At 33.7% G+C, this 17,740-nt stretch overlaps 1 protein-coding gene across 3 annotated transcripts; it reads right to left on the reverse strand.

Moving 5' to 3' along the window:
• Positions 1-6,208: 6,208 nt before the first annotated feature.
• LOC132188646 (basic helix-loop-helix (bHLH) DNA-binding superfamily protein) lies at positions 6,209-9,162 on the reverse strand. Of its 3 annotated transcripts, XM_059603175.2 has the most exons (8): positions 7,979-9,162; positions 7,668-7,889; positions 7,505-7,570; positions 7,335-7,403; positions 7,189-7,260; positions 6,909-7,100; positions 6,739-6,829; positions 6,209-6,646 (listed from the first exon to the last, which is right to left on the reverse strand). In XM_059603175.2, the coding sequence occupies exons 1-8, from the start codon at positions 8,807-8,809 to the stop codon at positions 6,621-6,623; spliced, it is 1,569 nt and encodes a 522-aa protein (XP_059459158.1). In that variant the 5' UTR covers positions 8,810-9,162; the 3' UTR covers positions 6,209-6,620. The 3 variants fall into 3 exon arrangements, with proteins under 3 accessions (XP_059459158.1, XP_059459165.1, XP_059459150.1); XM_059603182.2 differs by having other exon boundaries at positions 6,209-6,829; positions 6,909-7,073; XM_059603167.2 differs by having other exon boundaries at positions 6,209-6,829.
• Between the last annotated feature and the right edge of the window lie 8,578 nt (positions 9,163-17,740).

The following is a 17,740-nucleotide window of genomic DNA, read 5'->3' on the forward strand; positions in this document are numbered from 1 at the left end:
TATTTTTAATTAGGTATATGGAGACGTGTTGAGTTTTTAGGAACGCTGACGTGAATTTCCGTCAAATTTTGGACGAAAGTTAGACCATCTCCGTTTTTATGTATACCCGAGGTATTTTTTGTAATAAAAATTAAACTCTAAAGAGTTAAAAATAAAGTTGTTAAACCACAAGGGGCAAAAATGTATTTAAACCACCCCCTCCCCCCCTTTTTTTAGACAAAGATTTCACAGAGACATAATAAAGAATAGAGGTTTTTAACATATTTTAAGTGGGTATTTTTGGAATTTTTTTTTCATTCCCATTCAAAAATTTGGTGATTATTGTGCCAAATATTTGTTATGCAAAGTTTTTTTTTTTCCCCCCATTTTTAGATTATGCGTTTTTTAAATCGTAATACCAAACACTTTGCGTTTTGTATTTTTTTTTTCTTTTAAAAATGCAAATTATTCTTACGAAATCCCAATTCCAAACGCACCCTAAGAATAACCAAGAATGTGGGCTCTTATCTTGCTTTTTAAAACTTAAACTTATTCTTGAGAACTCAAGAATGTTCTCAAGAATATTATATTCTTAGTAAATACTAAAGAATTGAAGTAATGGTGTGTTTTACAAGAGCTCAAAGCTTATTTATTTATAGGCTTGGAATACTAGAAGAGGGGGAGAACTAGTCTATGTGAGACTAGTAGTAGTGGACTTGGGCTTGGGTTTTATCCCAAGCCCAATCTCCCATACATGCATCTCATGCATTATTTTTCTCTACCCATGTTTTAATAAATAATAATAATAAACTTTACTTAATTCTTCTGAACTTTCATCACATTTGTAATTATTTCCTTAAACTCCAAAAACTCTCAATTTAAGGTACCCATCTTTCAATTTTTTTCAATTTTTCTCCTCCACTAGGATTTAAAGGAAAATCCTAACGGATGGATGTCACGGTTTCCAAAATACCCCTCATTTTTTTAGGAAAAAAAATGAATTAAAATTGCAAGGATTTAGACGTTGATCATGAATTAACGAAATTTATAAAAATACCCACACCCGAATCTTTTAAAATTATTTTATATAGTTCTTTTTTTATATAAAAGAAACAGGGTATTTTGTGAATTTTGACAAGATTTAATAGGGTAGCTATAAGTTTTAATGTTTTTTTTTTTTTACATGTCCGCACATAAGGGGGGAGAGGAATTCGAACTAATGACCTCTGCTTCATTAGGCGTGGTCCTAGCCGATTGAACTACCTCTTGGAGACATAAGTTTTAGTATTTTAGTATGCCACTTATGGCAACTTTTGGTGTACATAATGACATTAGTGGTAAAGTTGTAATAACTTAATAAGGTTATGTTATGGAGTTGTGATTTTAGTAGATGCTCTTGTACATTATGAATTAAGATGAGTTTGTGGTGCTAAAAAGAAAAGAAAAATTCTACACTTAGTTTTTCGTTGCGAGTGTGTTGATAAGTAGAAGTGCTACGTGGAAAATCCAGATATTATCCACTATATTGTTGGAAGATAAGCGGTTATAGAGTTTTTGCCAAGAGTATATTAATATACATAGTTGAACATCACTCTAACCCAAAAGCCAAACCTCATGAGCTAAGGTTCACTTAAGTATATTAACTACTATTTTCTTTTATATTTTCTCAATGTGAGACTCGACACTCATAAGTGCACTCACAACAATCTTACACTCACATGTGGGTCTTTTAACATTTCCAAGAGTAACTCGCGTCAAGAATTGCGGAAGTGAACACAACTCCAAACTCAACGTGTCCCTAGAGACGTGAACATGAAGCTAACCATGGCTATAATACCCCTTGTTGAGAAATAAAGGGGTTATGAAGTTTTTACCAAGAGTACATTAATATACATGGATCCGGCTTAGGTGCAGTAGCTTAAAACTACCGCACCATGCGGTAGTGCGGTAGTTGGGCAATTAAAAAATAATTTTTTTAAAGAAAAATTAAAAGAAAAATAAAAATATTAAAAAACTACAACTATAAAAAAAAATAAATAAAAGAGAAAGAAAAATAATAATCAAAGGGGTGGCTCCAACCACCCCCAAGGCCGGTATGGCGGTGGCCGAAACCACCCCTAGGCCCTTGGGGGTGGTCCGGCCACTCCCAAAATCCAAACATATATATATAAGTGGCCAAACCACCCTCCACCCACAAGGGCTAGTTTCGGCCAAAATTATTTTTTTATTGCCCAGGGTCGTTTTGGGCTACCGCATGGTAGCGGTAGCTAAGCCGGATCCAATATACATAGTTGAACATCATTCTACCCCAAAAGCCTAAACTAATGAGATAAGGTCCACTTAGGTATATTAACTACTATTTTTCTTTGTATTTCCTCAATGTGGGACTCTACATTCACAAGTGCATTCACAACATATATGGCTTATATTTATGTTTGGTTCATCATTTGAAAAATGGACTGATCTCATCTTGTTAAGATTAGCCCATCAAAACAAATTTCTCCTTTTTTAACTGTTGTCACCTATTATCAAGATGGATCCATTATTTTTGCTCAAGCCACATTACACTCTTTGTGCACCCACCCGACACGAAAATAAACAGGTTAGCCGGGTTAACCCGATTTTAACTCAGACCTGTTTAGATTAAACCCAAATTCACAAACTTCATGTTTTTATTCCATATATATATATATATATATAAACATCTTATATTTTTAAGAGACCATGAAATTGGAATTTAGTCCACTGTACGTAACTGCGAAACAGCTAGCAGATGAGTGAGACGTGGATGGATAGAGAAAGGATTTCCACATTTCTTCTTTCTTTCTTTCTTTTTTTCTTTTTAAGAAATTTGCTTTTTTTCTGAGAGGTCGTTGTTTTGCTTTGTTTGACAACTGATGGTCGCTCAAATCTACACACGTGGGACCTGTAGAGCGCGTCTCACGTGCGACGTGTTGAAGCTCACCTCAGAGAAAAACATTTGGATTGTCTGTCATTTGAAAATGTTATTTTATTTTTTAATTTTTTTCCACCAATCAAAACTCAAAAGTGCATGATGTTGAACGTGTTTCAGCATTTGATTGCGAGAAGCTTTGAAATGCAGAAAAACGAGAAAACAGAACACGGTTTACAGTTGGAGAACACCAAATAATGAAATAATGGGTTGGTTGGTGAAGCAAATGATGCCCTCTGTTTTCTCCCCTACAAAGGAAGACACCAACCATAGTTGAAAAAAGACTTCTTCCAACAAAGGTAAAATCCAAAATCCACAATGAAAAAAAATGGAATATGGAAATCTCAAAAGCGACGAATAAGTAGTAAGACATTCTCATTAGATCTAAAGTTTGACTTCTTTGGGATATAAATAAACTCTTGGAGTTATGTTTGCCTGGAAAAGTCAGAATCTTACTCGATCTATGTAGAGGAGGTAAGATAGGTATACGTAAATTCTAAACAGTTGGACCAAGCGATAAGGGTCTTGGTCTTGGTTGCTATTCCATTAAGGATCCGTTTGGGTTTGCGATTTTAAAATATACGATTTGAAAAAATGATTTTTAAAAGCGCAATTAAGCATTTGGCAAAATCATAGTTTGACTTTTAAAATCGCAATTTATCTTTTAAAATTGTGCGTTTTTAAAAAAAGGATCTGGCTTACATGCTGTTATTAAAATAACAGCATGTATGCTGTAGTTTAATCAATGGTCAAGATTAAATCTTAAAGTTGACTTAATTTTAGAAACTTTTAATAAAAGAGGGAAAATGAAAAGAAATTTTAAAAGATTCAATCTTGACCATTGATAAACTACAGCATACATGCTGTTATTAAAATAACAGCATGTAAGCCGGATCCTTAAAAAAACACATACTTATCTGCGATTTGAAAATGTAAATTTGTTACGTTTTTCAAATCGCAATTTTAAAAAGATGCAATCGCAAACGATCTAATTTTTGCGATTTAGTTTAAAATCGCACTTGTGTTTATAAAATTGTAATGTCAAATGTACCCTAAGTCTAAGGTTTTAATTCTCTTGAATGCAAACAATTTTTTGGAGCCACACTTGTCCAGCAAAGTCAAAATCTTACCCGATTCGTGTGGAGAAAATACTTTACACGAAATATGTTTAATAGAAGTGTGTACACGAAATGACTATGTCTTCAAGGAATTATTCGTCAAAATAAAATTTTTTACAAAAGGAAAAAGGGTGATGGAATAGTGGGAGCTTGGTTAATAACAAACAACCTCTTAAATCTGTGAAAACATTCTTTAATGGTGGGGTCTTTTTGTGCTCATCGTTTGGTGGGAAAAAACCATATCTATGCTGATTCGTGGACACTAGAAGCTTTTATGTTCAATCAAGAACATGGATTTCAGGATTTGATTGTGACAAATGACCTGCAAATTCCCTTCTCTGTTTCTTTTCTTTTCTTTTTACTAGTAGCTTAGGTTAGTAGAAGCATCATGTGTAGAACAGAGCTATAACCTTACTCACTTGGTCTAGTTTTTGAAAAGAAAGGGTAATAACTTTGCAATGGTGATTGATTTTTCCTACCTATAGAGCTTCCATCATTTTCCTTTCTTTAATCATTAGAACTTGTGAGAAAGCTATAATCTATCACACTACAACATTTCCATTTTGAAGGAATTTGCATTTCGTAAATTGCTCCAAATGAATCGGTTTGAAAATATTATTTAGCTCGATGATAATTTCAAGTTTGAAACAAATTAAACCAACTGAACTTGAATGTTCAAATATTCGACTCAATTGAACCATAGATTTAGGTTGTTGGAGAACATAGAAAAAAAGAAGAGAAAAGACACAAATATTTAAGTGGTTCTACCTTAGTTAATAATATCCAATAAAGCTTCATTTTTTTTATATTAATTAATTTGTCTATAATTGTGTTATAATGGGGTGTATTTATAAAGTACAATGTGTAAAGGAATCCAAAGAATTGTAATATTTGATAAAGATAACATATAATGAAAAAAAAAAAAAAAATTATTTGAATTATAACACTATTGTATTATGAGTCAAGTCAATAAATATGTACTAATTTTAAAATTATTATATGGTAGACGTAGACGTTTAAAAAAAAAAAACCCTTAATTTTCCAAAGTATTTAAAATTTAAACAACAAAATTTGCATGTTCTAAAGATTAAGAAAAGATAAACAAAAAAGTGCTACCAGCGAAGCCTAATCTGCCCTGTTCTTTTTATGTTTATGTGTTTTCCGACCACTCACCAGTTGTTTCTGCAAAAATCTTAGGTAAATGAATCCAGCATGGGCCACCTAAGCATGAATAAAACAGCCAAAATTATATATTTTTTTTTAAAAAAAAAATTATATATATATATATAAACAAAATTATATCAATCCCTAGAGATGTAGCAATATGATTGGGCCTTAATAAACTTTTGGGAGACAAAACTGTCACATGAGCCTCCATTACTCTGCATAAAAAACTTCATATCATTACTGTTTATATATATATATATATATATTATTTTTTGTTTTTGGTAAGCAACGTAAGTGTATATATTTGTTAAATACAATGCACCACATTCAAAGCATCTTTCTAGGAATTAAACTACACTAAGCTGCAGACCAATAATAGACCCCTTAATATAATATTTGATTAAGGCTGCAATGCAGAAAGAAATCTTTTGCTGAACCCCAGAAACTGGATTTTCAACTAAAAGGCAATTATAAAAAGATTAAATCTTTTTTTTATTATTTTATTTTATGGGTATCTTTACAAACCTGAATTCCACTACATACCCTTTTTTTTCTGTATTCAAAAAATATATTTAAAAGTGGGAGGAGAGGGTAAAAGCTCTCTATGATTCATTGGGCCTAGTCAGAATCTCACCATTGCCAACCTGGGATTCTTTTGGATGCCATTTTTATTAATTAAAAAAATAAATTTTTAACCTTTATTAAAGGAGTGGTTCTAAGTTGTAACCCTTTTTTCCTTCATTCATTTTTCTATTCTGCACAGTAAAAAGGGGAACAGAAGCTTCTGGTTTTTGTTTGGTTAATTATGAAAATTACAGGAGCCCTAAAATGTGCCAGAAATTATGGTTGACCTGACCCCCTGCTCAAGCTAAACCAAATGTCATAATCATTCAAATTTAAGACTTTTTTTTTAGTGCAGATCCCCTCATACACAGCTGGTTACAACACAAAATGGAATCATATCTACTAGATTACATGATTTGACAGTTAATAGTATGAAATTGACATGACCCAAATATAATTTAATTAGAATAATCACCAAATTTCTTACACTGTTGGTATAATAAATGTCTGTAAGACAAAATGGCCAACAAAGCTGTAGGAAAAAACTCTTCACTAATTAGCACTGTAATTGTTATCTTACATGTGGTGCTGTTAAGACTTTTGCACCAGAAGACAGAACTGATCTGGGATTTTACACTGGATTCTTCTTCTTCTTCTTCTTCTTTTTTTAATTTAAAAGAACCCTAAAAAAAATTAGACAACAAAATCACATTGACAAGAGAAAAAAGAAAAAAAAAGTTCACTTCATTAGACCTAAGGATGAATGGCTTGGAGTAAATCTCTTGTATATACAGAAGCCTCTGTTTTCCCTCTGGGTGGCCTTGAATTGATGAGTGAAATCAGAGCTCAACTTTCATATGTGCGCCTGCATGATAAGAATGCTTATCATGGATCACAATTTTGTGGGTTGGACTAACTTTCAAAGGAAAACTGATTTCCTCATTATTTTTTCCTCACCATGGAAGCTTTGTGGCTGCAATGCTGTTTCCCGGTTACCAAAACCCATTTGTACAATGGTTTGCAGGTCATCTTCACCGAACATTGTATACTGGAAACAAACAAACAAACAACAAAGAGTTAGATTTTTGCAGATTCTTTTGGTTGAGGAAGCTGTCAAAATTGCTTACTTGAGAAACAGTGTCGCTAAATCCATTGAGTGGAGGCAATTGCAATGGGTCCACAGAGGATTGGGTCACTGTCCCATTAGAAATATTGGCATTCAGTGCTTCATTTTGCTGGGGCTGATGACCATAAAAAGCTGATGCCGAGGAATCTAATGGGAATATTGGATGCTGCAAAAGGTTGTTTGATTGAAATATCTGGAAAAAAAAAAATGCAAGGAAAACCCACTTCAGGAAAACTATAATTGCTAAAAAGAAAGCTATTGCCTTAAAAGAACAAACTTACATCTTTGTGGATTAGATTATCCAAGTTGAAATCCAGCCTGGTGTTGACAGAAGCCAATTTCATGGAGAGGAACTGCAACAAAACATACCCAATGAGCAAAGAAGCTTGAATTTGCAAACACAATTCACACCCAAATGTTGATTTACCTCAACTTGACGTTGCAATGACTGGACGTAGTTGATAATTTCGTCGAGCATCAGTGCTTTTCCGGTGACCTGAAATGGGAAAATCACAGGCCATATATAAGAAAAAGACACATTCGTGTACTTCGACCCAACTTTTTGTTCAAAATTCTGAATTTTCTTCTCTCTCAGACCTTATTGCAACCGGGTACAAGATCTTGGAGAAGCTTCATCCTTTCGCTGATCTTCTCTCTTCGGACCTGTCAAAAACACGTAATATAAGACAATGTCAATCTTGAAAAGCTTGGCAAGGCGTAATGTGACGATCTGCAGAGGATTGAGCCATGAATATCTTACTCTTTCAGCGAGACTGTGGCTGTCAGTAGCCTGACCCCTTCTGGCTCTTACATGAATATAGTCCTTAGGAGCCTCCGGAGGCTTTGTGTTGTTAGTCTTGGCATCTTGCTCTTCCCCTGCACTTCCTCTGGTTTCCTCTGCTTTAACAGGGCCATTTTCATTTCCATCAGGCTCGCTGGGCTTGCATCGCTTTGCATTCGAATTATCATTAGCTTCAGCAACCTAAAAGCAAAGTAATCTCTCGGATTTAACAATTGCTCGACCTTATCAAAATCGGAAAAATTAGATAAAATTGACTTGCTGGTCTGTACCTTTGTAGCATTTGCAAATGGGGATAATGCAGGCTCCTTTGCTTTTCCCTTGGAAGCTGCTTTTCTTTTCCTGGAATTCGAATCGTGGGTACCCTTTAACCCTGTCTCCCCGTTGGGAATTTGTTCCGAGACAGTGGATTCCTCTTGAGAATTTGCCAGTTCAGGAGAATTGTTGCTTTCCTGGGCACCCATTTGAGATCCGACTGCTTTCAGAGAAGGACTACTCGCAACTCGGTGTAAGAGATTGGATTTATAAGGGACTTCAGCGTTGTTCGGGACGAATTGGGTTGTCCGACCATTGAAGCTCCTGCTGCCAAAGCGGGAGAACCTGGCAGCCCTCTCAGCAAATCCAGGGTCAGCAGAGAACTCTGCCACACTGGAATTCAAAGGCATTGGTTTTCCCGAATTGGGTGAGCTTTTTTCGTTCACCAAGTGTTTGATCATGGTCACGCCTAGCTTAGGAGGAGAATTCAAAGGAGTGGTGTAAGCAGAAGTGTTGGCACTGTTGTAAGAAGTTGCTGCTGCAATCGTAGCATTTCCCAACAAGGGCCCAGAATGCGGCGAGATCTCACCGGAGTTACCAATGTTTCCCAGCTTTCCTATCAACTCCCTGATCACAAAACTGTCGTTAGGCACGTTGGTGTTTGATGCTGCAGGCGACGACACCATTGAACTCAGGGCTGAATCGAAGTGAACACCGTGATCCGCCGACGTTTCCCAGCTGGGATTCAACAAGCAATCCGAAGATTGGTCGGTCCCTTGAATGTCCATGGCCGATGAAAGAGAGTGCCAAGTGGGCATTCCAGCATTCAGAAAAAACTCATGCTCCATGGAGAAACAGTCAAAACAGGCACACACACACAAAAAAAAAAAGATGCAGTTTGTGCTAATTGGGATATGTTGAAACTTGATGATGATTTAGCAATAAAAGGTCACCACAACTTGTTGAAAGTTTTGGGCTTCTTTTTCTTGAAAAAAAAAAAGATAAAAAAGGCAAGGTGGTGTGGCAAAGAGAAGCAGAGGAGAGGTTGGAATGATTGAATGTGGGTTCAATATGATTGCATTTGAGCTGAAATGGGACGTGTAGGGTGGGAAAGGAGAATATGTTTGGTGAAGAAAAGCTCAGGCAGAGCGAGAAGAGAGAGAGGGGGGAAGGGGATTGGTTGTATGGCGATGGAGTTAAATAGGCAAAATTTGTTTGACATTTTTTTCATTTTTTATTGTTGTAAATTCCTTTTTTTTTTCTTCTCTCTATCCGTAAAGGGCGGAGCGAGGGAGGTGCTGCCGGGCATTGGACGTCGAAGAAGAACACAACGTCCAATCCATCTCTAGAAAGTAGAAATAATCTATACGTTGGTCATGAAGTGTGTGTTTCCTTCTTTTCTTTTCTTTTTTTTTTTTTTTTTTTTTTTTTTTTTTTGTTGACTGTCTAAAAAATTAGATCAACTCCAATCGATGATTTTAGCATATGCAGAACCATTTGAGTAGGAATAATATTACATTTATTCTCACTTTTTTATACAATTTTGCCGGTCTAAAAGCCACTTGTGGGTATGAAAAAACGAGTGTAAAGAAGTTGAAGTAAATATAGCATTACTCTTTCTCTTAGACAATATAACAAAAATGTTTGTGTTTCGAGTTTGAATTGTGTTAAGGCATGAGAATAAGACTATAAAGCTTAACCCTAACTCGATTTATTTCATTAAACGGGTCAAACCCATAAACCAAAACTTTCTAATTTCGTATTGAGTTTGTGTCGGGTTCATGAGTTATATCAAAAATTGTCAACCATTATGTCATGTGTCAAGTTCTGTTATGTCAAGACATAGATATAAGACTATATAGGACAACCCTAATCTGACCCATTTAATTAACGAGTTAGGCTCATCAACCCCAATTCTTTAATTTCGTGTTAAGTAGTCGTATCAAAAATTGTCAACTCTATCACAATCTTATTTAGTAAAGTAATCTTTATATAACTTTATTGGTCAGACCTTCAACTTGACATTAGTATCGAACCGTAAATATAAAATTATATAAATTAACAAATTCTAACCCATTAATTTTTTTGTTCCATCACTTATCAAATTGCCAAGTATAACTTGTAATGGAAGCGTGTACAAATTTATAGATAGAGGGTTTTGATGTAAGCATTATGCAGAACAGCCCGGATATGAATTGGCGTGCATTACAAGAAAACATGAATGGGAGTCATTTGTTGAGGTCCACAATATCAACTTATTTGTCATGAAAAATAAATAAATAAATAATAATAATAATTTTTTTTTTTTTTTAAAAAAAGGTCCATAATTAATGGCAACGAATAGTTCATTGACTCACTTCTCCAATTGACCAATCACAAGTCGAATGCCCTAAAATATATGAATGCCTCGGTTGATGGGTCCTCTCTAGATTTGCTGTGACTTCGAGTGTAGTGATTAATAACTTTCTTTTATATTGCTTATAAAAAATATATTCTTTTATTTTAGCCTTGGAAGGTTTTAATAATATTCTTTCAACACAAATTTTGATGAAATCATACGCCTATAAGATCATTCAAGACATTGGGATATTCTTAGCGGTGGAAATTTGCAAACTAGCGTGCTCGTAGTAAAATATTTATATAAAATTATATAGGTTAACTCTAATTCAACATATTTAATTAAACGGATCAAATTATCTAACACTAACCTGTTACTTTTGTATGCATTTGTTTCGGTTTACAGGTCATGTCAAAAATTGTCAGTTTTAAATATCGCATATTGAATATAAGTATAAAGATGAACATTAAATTGACTAACTTAATTAAACTGATTAAACTTCTCAATCCTAACCCATTAATTTCATAAAGGTTTGTATCAGTTCGCGGGTAGTGTCAAAACTTGTCAGTTTTAAATACCATGTGTCGAGTATAAGTATAAGAAGCAATTTTGACTAATTCAATTAAATAAGCTAGACCCATAAACTCTAATCAATTAGTCTTATATTGAATTTGTATCAAATTTACGAATCATTTAAGAAAATTGACTGTCTTAAATATACTACTAATTTAGGTTATAAGCCATAAATAGGTTTTGAATGTTTGATTTTTATGTATGCATCTATGGCTTATAACCTCATAACTTTAACTATACTTTTCTCAGAGCTTTTTGTTATGTGATGTAAGAGCATTATGCACGTAATCCTTATTCAATTGATGAGACCAAAAAGATTTTCCTTAAAAAAAAATTTAGGTTCTAAAGTGCTTTTTCTAAATTTAGGGGTCTATTTGGTAATGCTAAACACTATTCATAAAAAAACTTGGTCATCATTTGGCAACGGCCCGTTTTTATTCATCAACAAAAAAATTCAACTCTCAACATTCTTATTTTTTACATCACATCAATCACTTTTTATTTATATTCAAATAAAAAAAAAATCAATACAAAACTAAAATTTTTCATTTTTCCATATCAAACATTCATATTTTTTCTTTTTTATATAAAACATTCTTACTTTTTTTTTTTTTTTTTTTTTTTTTTTCACATCAATAATTTTTGCTACAATTAATGTCTACTAAACCCCAAAAGCTAGCCTTTCCCAAACCGAGCCTTAATTCCCAACACTTTAACATTTTTTATTATATCAATCACTTCTTCATATAAAATATTTGTACTTTTTTTTTTTTTACTTCAATCAATTTTTACTAAAATAGAAAACACAAAAAAGCCCCAAAACTGTTACCAAACAGAGCTTAGGTCCTAAAGTGATTAATTTGTGACATGACCTAGGTTTCTAATTCATTGGGCCCCACATTTCGGGCACCTCAAAAAATTGTAGGATTTGTGGGGTAATTTGAACGAATGATTTATTTCTCCCTCCGATTGGTTGGGTAATTTCGAAGAAACCCAATTTTAAATCTGACAATGATTGGAGTCAACACACTTGGGGGATTTATTTGGGGTTAAAAACTTAAAAAGTCAAAAGTAAATTTTACTGGATTTTTTATTGGCCGGTTAATTCTAGACTAGTTTTTATTAATAGAAAAATACATATTTTATGAGAGTAAAAAAAATATTAAAATATAATAATATTTGTTTAACGTGTTTAGGCCGAGTCAATCATTGCATTAAATTCCCAACTCGGCGGTTAACCCGGCTCCGGTCGGGTTCACATAACAAGCCGGCTGACTACCTGGCTTCCACGGCTCGGCAATCGGCAGTCGGCACCGGTTTCTAGGTAACAGTTAAAGCTGTTTCCCAGCCTCAAGACATGGAAGAACATCTTTTCTCCCCCCAATCAGGTTTGATTACTTCCTCCTCATGTCTATGCTGCTTCACATTCTCTTGTTACGTGTCCACGTCAAAGTGTTCTTCCGGTGCACGGATCTTTCATCAACTCTATCTCCGACATTTTGGACTACATTTTGGTAATTACTGTTAAAATGGATAAATGTAACATTAAAAGTAGAAAGATTTTAGTAAGGTTATACTTAGCTAGAAAGAACACATTGCATATCTAGACCCACGGCTAGGGGTGGGCATCTGTCGGTGTCAGCCAAAGTCGAAACAAAAACAAGTCAACCGCACTAAAGTCGGTAAAGTCGGTAAATCCATCAACTTTACTGACCAACAGGTATTTCCGACACTAACAAGCCGGTTCGGTGTCGGTTGGTACATTCGGTTTGGGCTGGGCCGTATTGGGCCTATTGCACCTATCCATTTGGGCCTAATTGGGACTAATGGATAGGAGTAGACGACGGTTTTCGGGGACAGAGAGAAGAGTGCGACCTTCGATGGACTGTGAAAACAGAGACGAATAATCAGCTACAATTTGTAAATCGAATCACAAACATATTATAAATCGATTCATCAAACAAGACGAAGAATACCTCGTTCTCGTTGGGAGTAGACGACCGTCGTCGGGGACCCAAGACAGCGACCTTCAATGGCTGTGCCTGTGCGATTGCAAGTGAGAGTGAGAGTGAGAGTGAGAGGCGGAGATGAGAGGAGAGTGACAGGGAGAGGAAGAGATGAGAGGAGAGTGACCGTCGATAGAGAGAGGAGGATATGAGAGTGAGGTGCGGCTAGGGTTGGGGGAAATGGGTTAGGGCTGAGCAAAATATATATATATATATATATTGGCATATGCTACTCAAAACGGCGTCGTTTTGACATATCAATATGACGTTGTTTTGAAAGTCTGTAGAAGTCAGGTCGGTAAAGTCGAAAACCGATATAAAAAAAAAATCCTTCCGCCTACCAATTAACAATTGTCAGTATAAGAAAATCCATTCCCCCTACCGTTCGTCTTCTTGTCGGCCACGGTCGGTCTCAGTTGGAACTCAAAACTCGGTGAATCTGCCCAGCCCTACCCACGGCTAAGCATATAGGGGTTGATATCTATTGCTTTAGACCATGGTCGGACGGCTCAAAATTTATTTGGTCACGTGGGTATCATATATTATATATTCTCTCAAATTAGCTACCAAATTTTTTCTTATATATACTCTCTCATTTTTGTTTGAATAGGTAGTTGGATGGTCCAAAATTTCTTTGGACATATAGGTTTCATATTAGCCTGAATAAATGGCTAGACAACCCAAAATTTAATTTGAACAAGGGCGAACCTACACCATGCCTTGGGGGATCCATGGCAACCCAAAGATTTCTAAAGCCTTTGTAACAAATTTTATATATATATATATACTCTCTCATATTTATCAAAATAGACGACCAGACAGCACGAAATTTGACCATATGGGTCTTACATATGCTCCTTCTTATTAGTTATTAAAATTATTAACAATTTGAACTAGTACGGTCAGTCAGTTACTTTTGAATTCTTACTTTCAAAGAAAAAGATTGTTTTTGTAGTGTCTTAGAGTTAATTGTGGGCATCTGAGTCCTTAAGAGATAGCTCAATCGGCTGGAGAGTACGTTTTATGAACTGAAAGTCACTAGTTCAAATCTTATTTCTCATTTTCCTTTCTTTGTACGGACATTAAAAAAAAATATGTGAGCATCCGAGGAGACCCACATTAAATTCGTGGGGATGGCTCTAGAATGGTAGTTTGTGTAAAGTTAGGAATAGCATCGAGTTATTGTTTTTAAGAGATGTAAAAATTGTCATTTTAATTTTTTGAACAATTTTGCCCCTCTTAAAAGGGCTAACGATGAAATGGAGATGATCATTTTCCGTAAAAGTTAAAAGACAATTATGAATAAAAATAAAAATAAAAAATGAAATTTTGACTACTTTTATCCAATCATGCTTCCATGTCCAGTATATGTTGTCTATTGATTACTGAGTGTTCATCACAAACAAATAACATCTACAATTGAGTGCTGAAAAAAAAAAAAAAAAAATCCATAATTGAGTAACTAATAAACATCTAATGCTACTAATTATGCAATTTCATTTGAAGGGCTCATGATTATAATCATCTCGTTGCTAATCACAACTAATTTCTACTTTAAATTGCAATGACAATGATTTTGATCCTCTAGAGTAACTTGGTTAACTCACTTGAAATAAAAGAAATGCTAAACTAACAAAGGAAAACACATTCTTCCAGAAAGTTGAGACCTTGTTTGGCAATGGAAGTGCACAAGTCCCAATTTTTTTTTTTTTTTTTAAGAGAAATTTAACTTTTTAACTTTCTTACTTTTTATATCATATCAATCACTTTTTTTAAAAAAAATCAACATACTCTTCTTAAACTACCATTCAATTGACAATATCCTCACACTTTTAATTGAGACAATGTCCTCCCCAGATTACCAAAAAATTGCTAATGTCTCCTCAACATCAACAAAAAGACAAAAATAACCTTAATTTTTTGTCAAAAAGACAAAAGTATCATTATAAATTCAAGAAAAAAAAATTATTTTTTTAATATAGTTTCTTAAATTTCCACTCTCTTTTTCTTTTTATTTTTTAACTTTTAATTTTTAAAATTTAGTTTTAATTTTTGTTAAGGGTATTTTCATCATTAGGGAGGACATCGACAATTTTTTTATAGTTTGGAGAGGACATTGTTGTAATTGAAAGTTTGGAGAAAAACATTATCAATTGAGTAGTAATTTGAGGGAAGATAAGTGGACTTTTCATTACTTTTTATTACCCTTTAAACAAAACCCCACTACAAAATAAAACTTATTTCATTTTTCCATACAAAAACTTCTATTTACTTTATATCACATTAATAGCTTCCAAACAAAAAAATCCACTACACAAGTCCATTGCCAAATAAGGACTAAGCGTTGAAGGTGAAGTTCTTGGTTTTCTCAATAGCTAGGTAGGTTAGGGACTATCTATACAATTTGCTTTATTGGTAACTTCCTTTGCCAACCTAAGATACTGAGGATGACAATAATTTTTTTTTTTTTTTTTTTTTTTTTGTAACAAGGATGACAATAATTGATGGGTAGTAAAAGTTACAAATGATTTTATTTAGGGCTACATGCATAATTGCTGCACGTAGCTTACCTCTTTATCACAAAGGTGCTTAGGTTTTAAAAATTGATATTGATAGTTGTATTTTAGAAATTTATCAAATTGATACTTTTTGTCCATCTATTTTAGAAGAGCTATTCATCTTTTTTTAAAATGAAATCTATATTCCTCTTCGAAGGAGAATAGCTATTTCTATGATAGTGTTCAACTAAACAAAAGAATAATTATTTCATATGAATAATCATTTTATTACATAGGTTTATTTTGCAAACCAAACGAACTATTAGTCCTTCGTTCAAATTCGGAGAGAGAGAGGCTTCAAAAGAGTGAATTGCTTAACCCAAATTTCCCTGTGTCTTTGGGTAAGTTTTAGTAGAAGTTTGAATGTTGATGTTTTGGTCAAGTAGGTATATTACCCGAATGAATTGTGGAACTTGTTGGGGATAAAATTTACTATGGGTCCTACTCAAACAATCTCATTTAGATTCCCATCAGGGGTTGTCGCAACCACCCTTGGAGCCCTCCGGGAGTGGTCGCAGCCACGGCAATGCCCTTTGGAGGTGGCCGGCCACACCTTCAATTTTTTTTTTTTTTTTTTTTTTTTTTAATTTGATCTTTGGAAAAATTAGAGATCATATGGGCTTTTTAGTAACTTTGGTTCAATTTTGACTACGAAATATGTGCTGGTACCAAACTAAAGAATTCGAATAATTATTCAATTCCAACATCTTCTAATTTTTCCTATTCATTTTCTTAACAGAATACATATTCCGCAAACCAAATGAGGCCTTAGAGTTTTACAATAACTCAGCTACTTTAGATATTTCACGAGATTATCTCTTAACCACTACCCAAACGTCTCAACCACCAGATGAACATGGAAAGATCATTATCTCTTAACCACCGGGTGAACGTGGAACGATTACATGAAAAACGGTTACCTAAAACCCTACAAAAGGAAGGCAACATGGAATAAATCAATTCCCCTAAAAAACTAACTCATTGCATATTTTCGTTCCAAACAGAAATGCTAACTTAAGCATCAGAGTTTTCTTGACCTCCAAACTAGTGGATCCTTTGACGCTTTTACTATTTTACAAGTAGCCCATCAACGGTCAGATCGAACAAAAAACTGCTCTACTTTTGAGAATATATATATATATATATATATATATATATATACACATTAAAACAATCAGATGCGAGAGAGCATTGATGAATTTCCTTCTAATCCATCATAACTTTGATATTATTTCTTGGTATAACTTTGAGATTTAACTAAATTTGAATGAGCCAAATTCAGAAATCATTTTTCAAAGCAAACCAATAATGTATCAACTAAAGCATTAATTAATATTATTTTATTTAATTATTGTCCTTCCCTCTTCACCCACCTTTGGCCTGGGTGAAACAAAATAAAGAGATCCGTGAGAACTCAAAGAACAGGTAATTAATTTATCATAAATATTATAATGCAAGAGGAAATAAATTAAACAAACATAGAGAAGCAATAAGCATCTTGTTCTTTTTCAAATGGTAGATTGTCCTTCAAAGATCTGTATCTAGGTATTAAATTCTGAAGTACAATTTCAACAGCTCGGGTAGGAAGGATTATTAATTATTTAAATTACTAGTAATTTGAGTTGTTAATATGAGAGAATATATATAAAATTTTGAGAAAAATACATTTTACTCCTACAAAGTTTCACTTCTTTTTAATCTTGCTTCCAATATTTAAAAATTGGTAATATACCCCAACCAAGCGTCAAAAGTTTTTAATGTAGTGACCACATTATAATTTTCATTTTCTCTTACGAAAATTATTGAATAAACGTAAATGCTTTTATTTAAAAGAAAAAAAAAAGAAGAAAAAACAAAACAAAATATAAAAATAAAAATAAAAATAAAATAAAAATGGGGTGGCCGTATTTTTTTTTCTTTTTAATATATTTTTTTTAAATGAAGGAATTTTTGGAATTTAACAAAGGGCAAATTTGAAAATTTTGTACCAAAAAAAGGAACATGCGCCATTTTTCGTCAAATAAGATGAAAATGGTTAACAAAGTGACTAGATTGAAAATTTTAGGAACTTGGTTGGAATTCAGTGCCAATTTTTAAACATTTGAGACAAAAATTAAAAGAAAAAAAAGTGAAACTTTTAGGGGTAAAACTTATTTAACCCTAAAATTTATTTGTTCAATTTGAACTGTTCGACCACAATCCGAACAGACAGATATTTGCTGTGTATTTAGATTGAGTAATGAAATATATTCAAACACATATTGGCTGGAGATTCATTGCGTCTGGACATCATTGTTTTGTGCA

This window comes from Corylus avellana, chromosome 2 (assembly GCF_965113065.1).
Source record: "Corylus avellana chromosome 2, dhCorAvel1.hap1.2, whole genome shotgun sequence".
NCBI classification, from domain to species: Eukaryota; Viridiplantae; Streptophyta; class Magnoliopsida; order Fagales; family Betulaceae; genus Corylus; species Corylus avellana.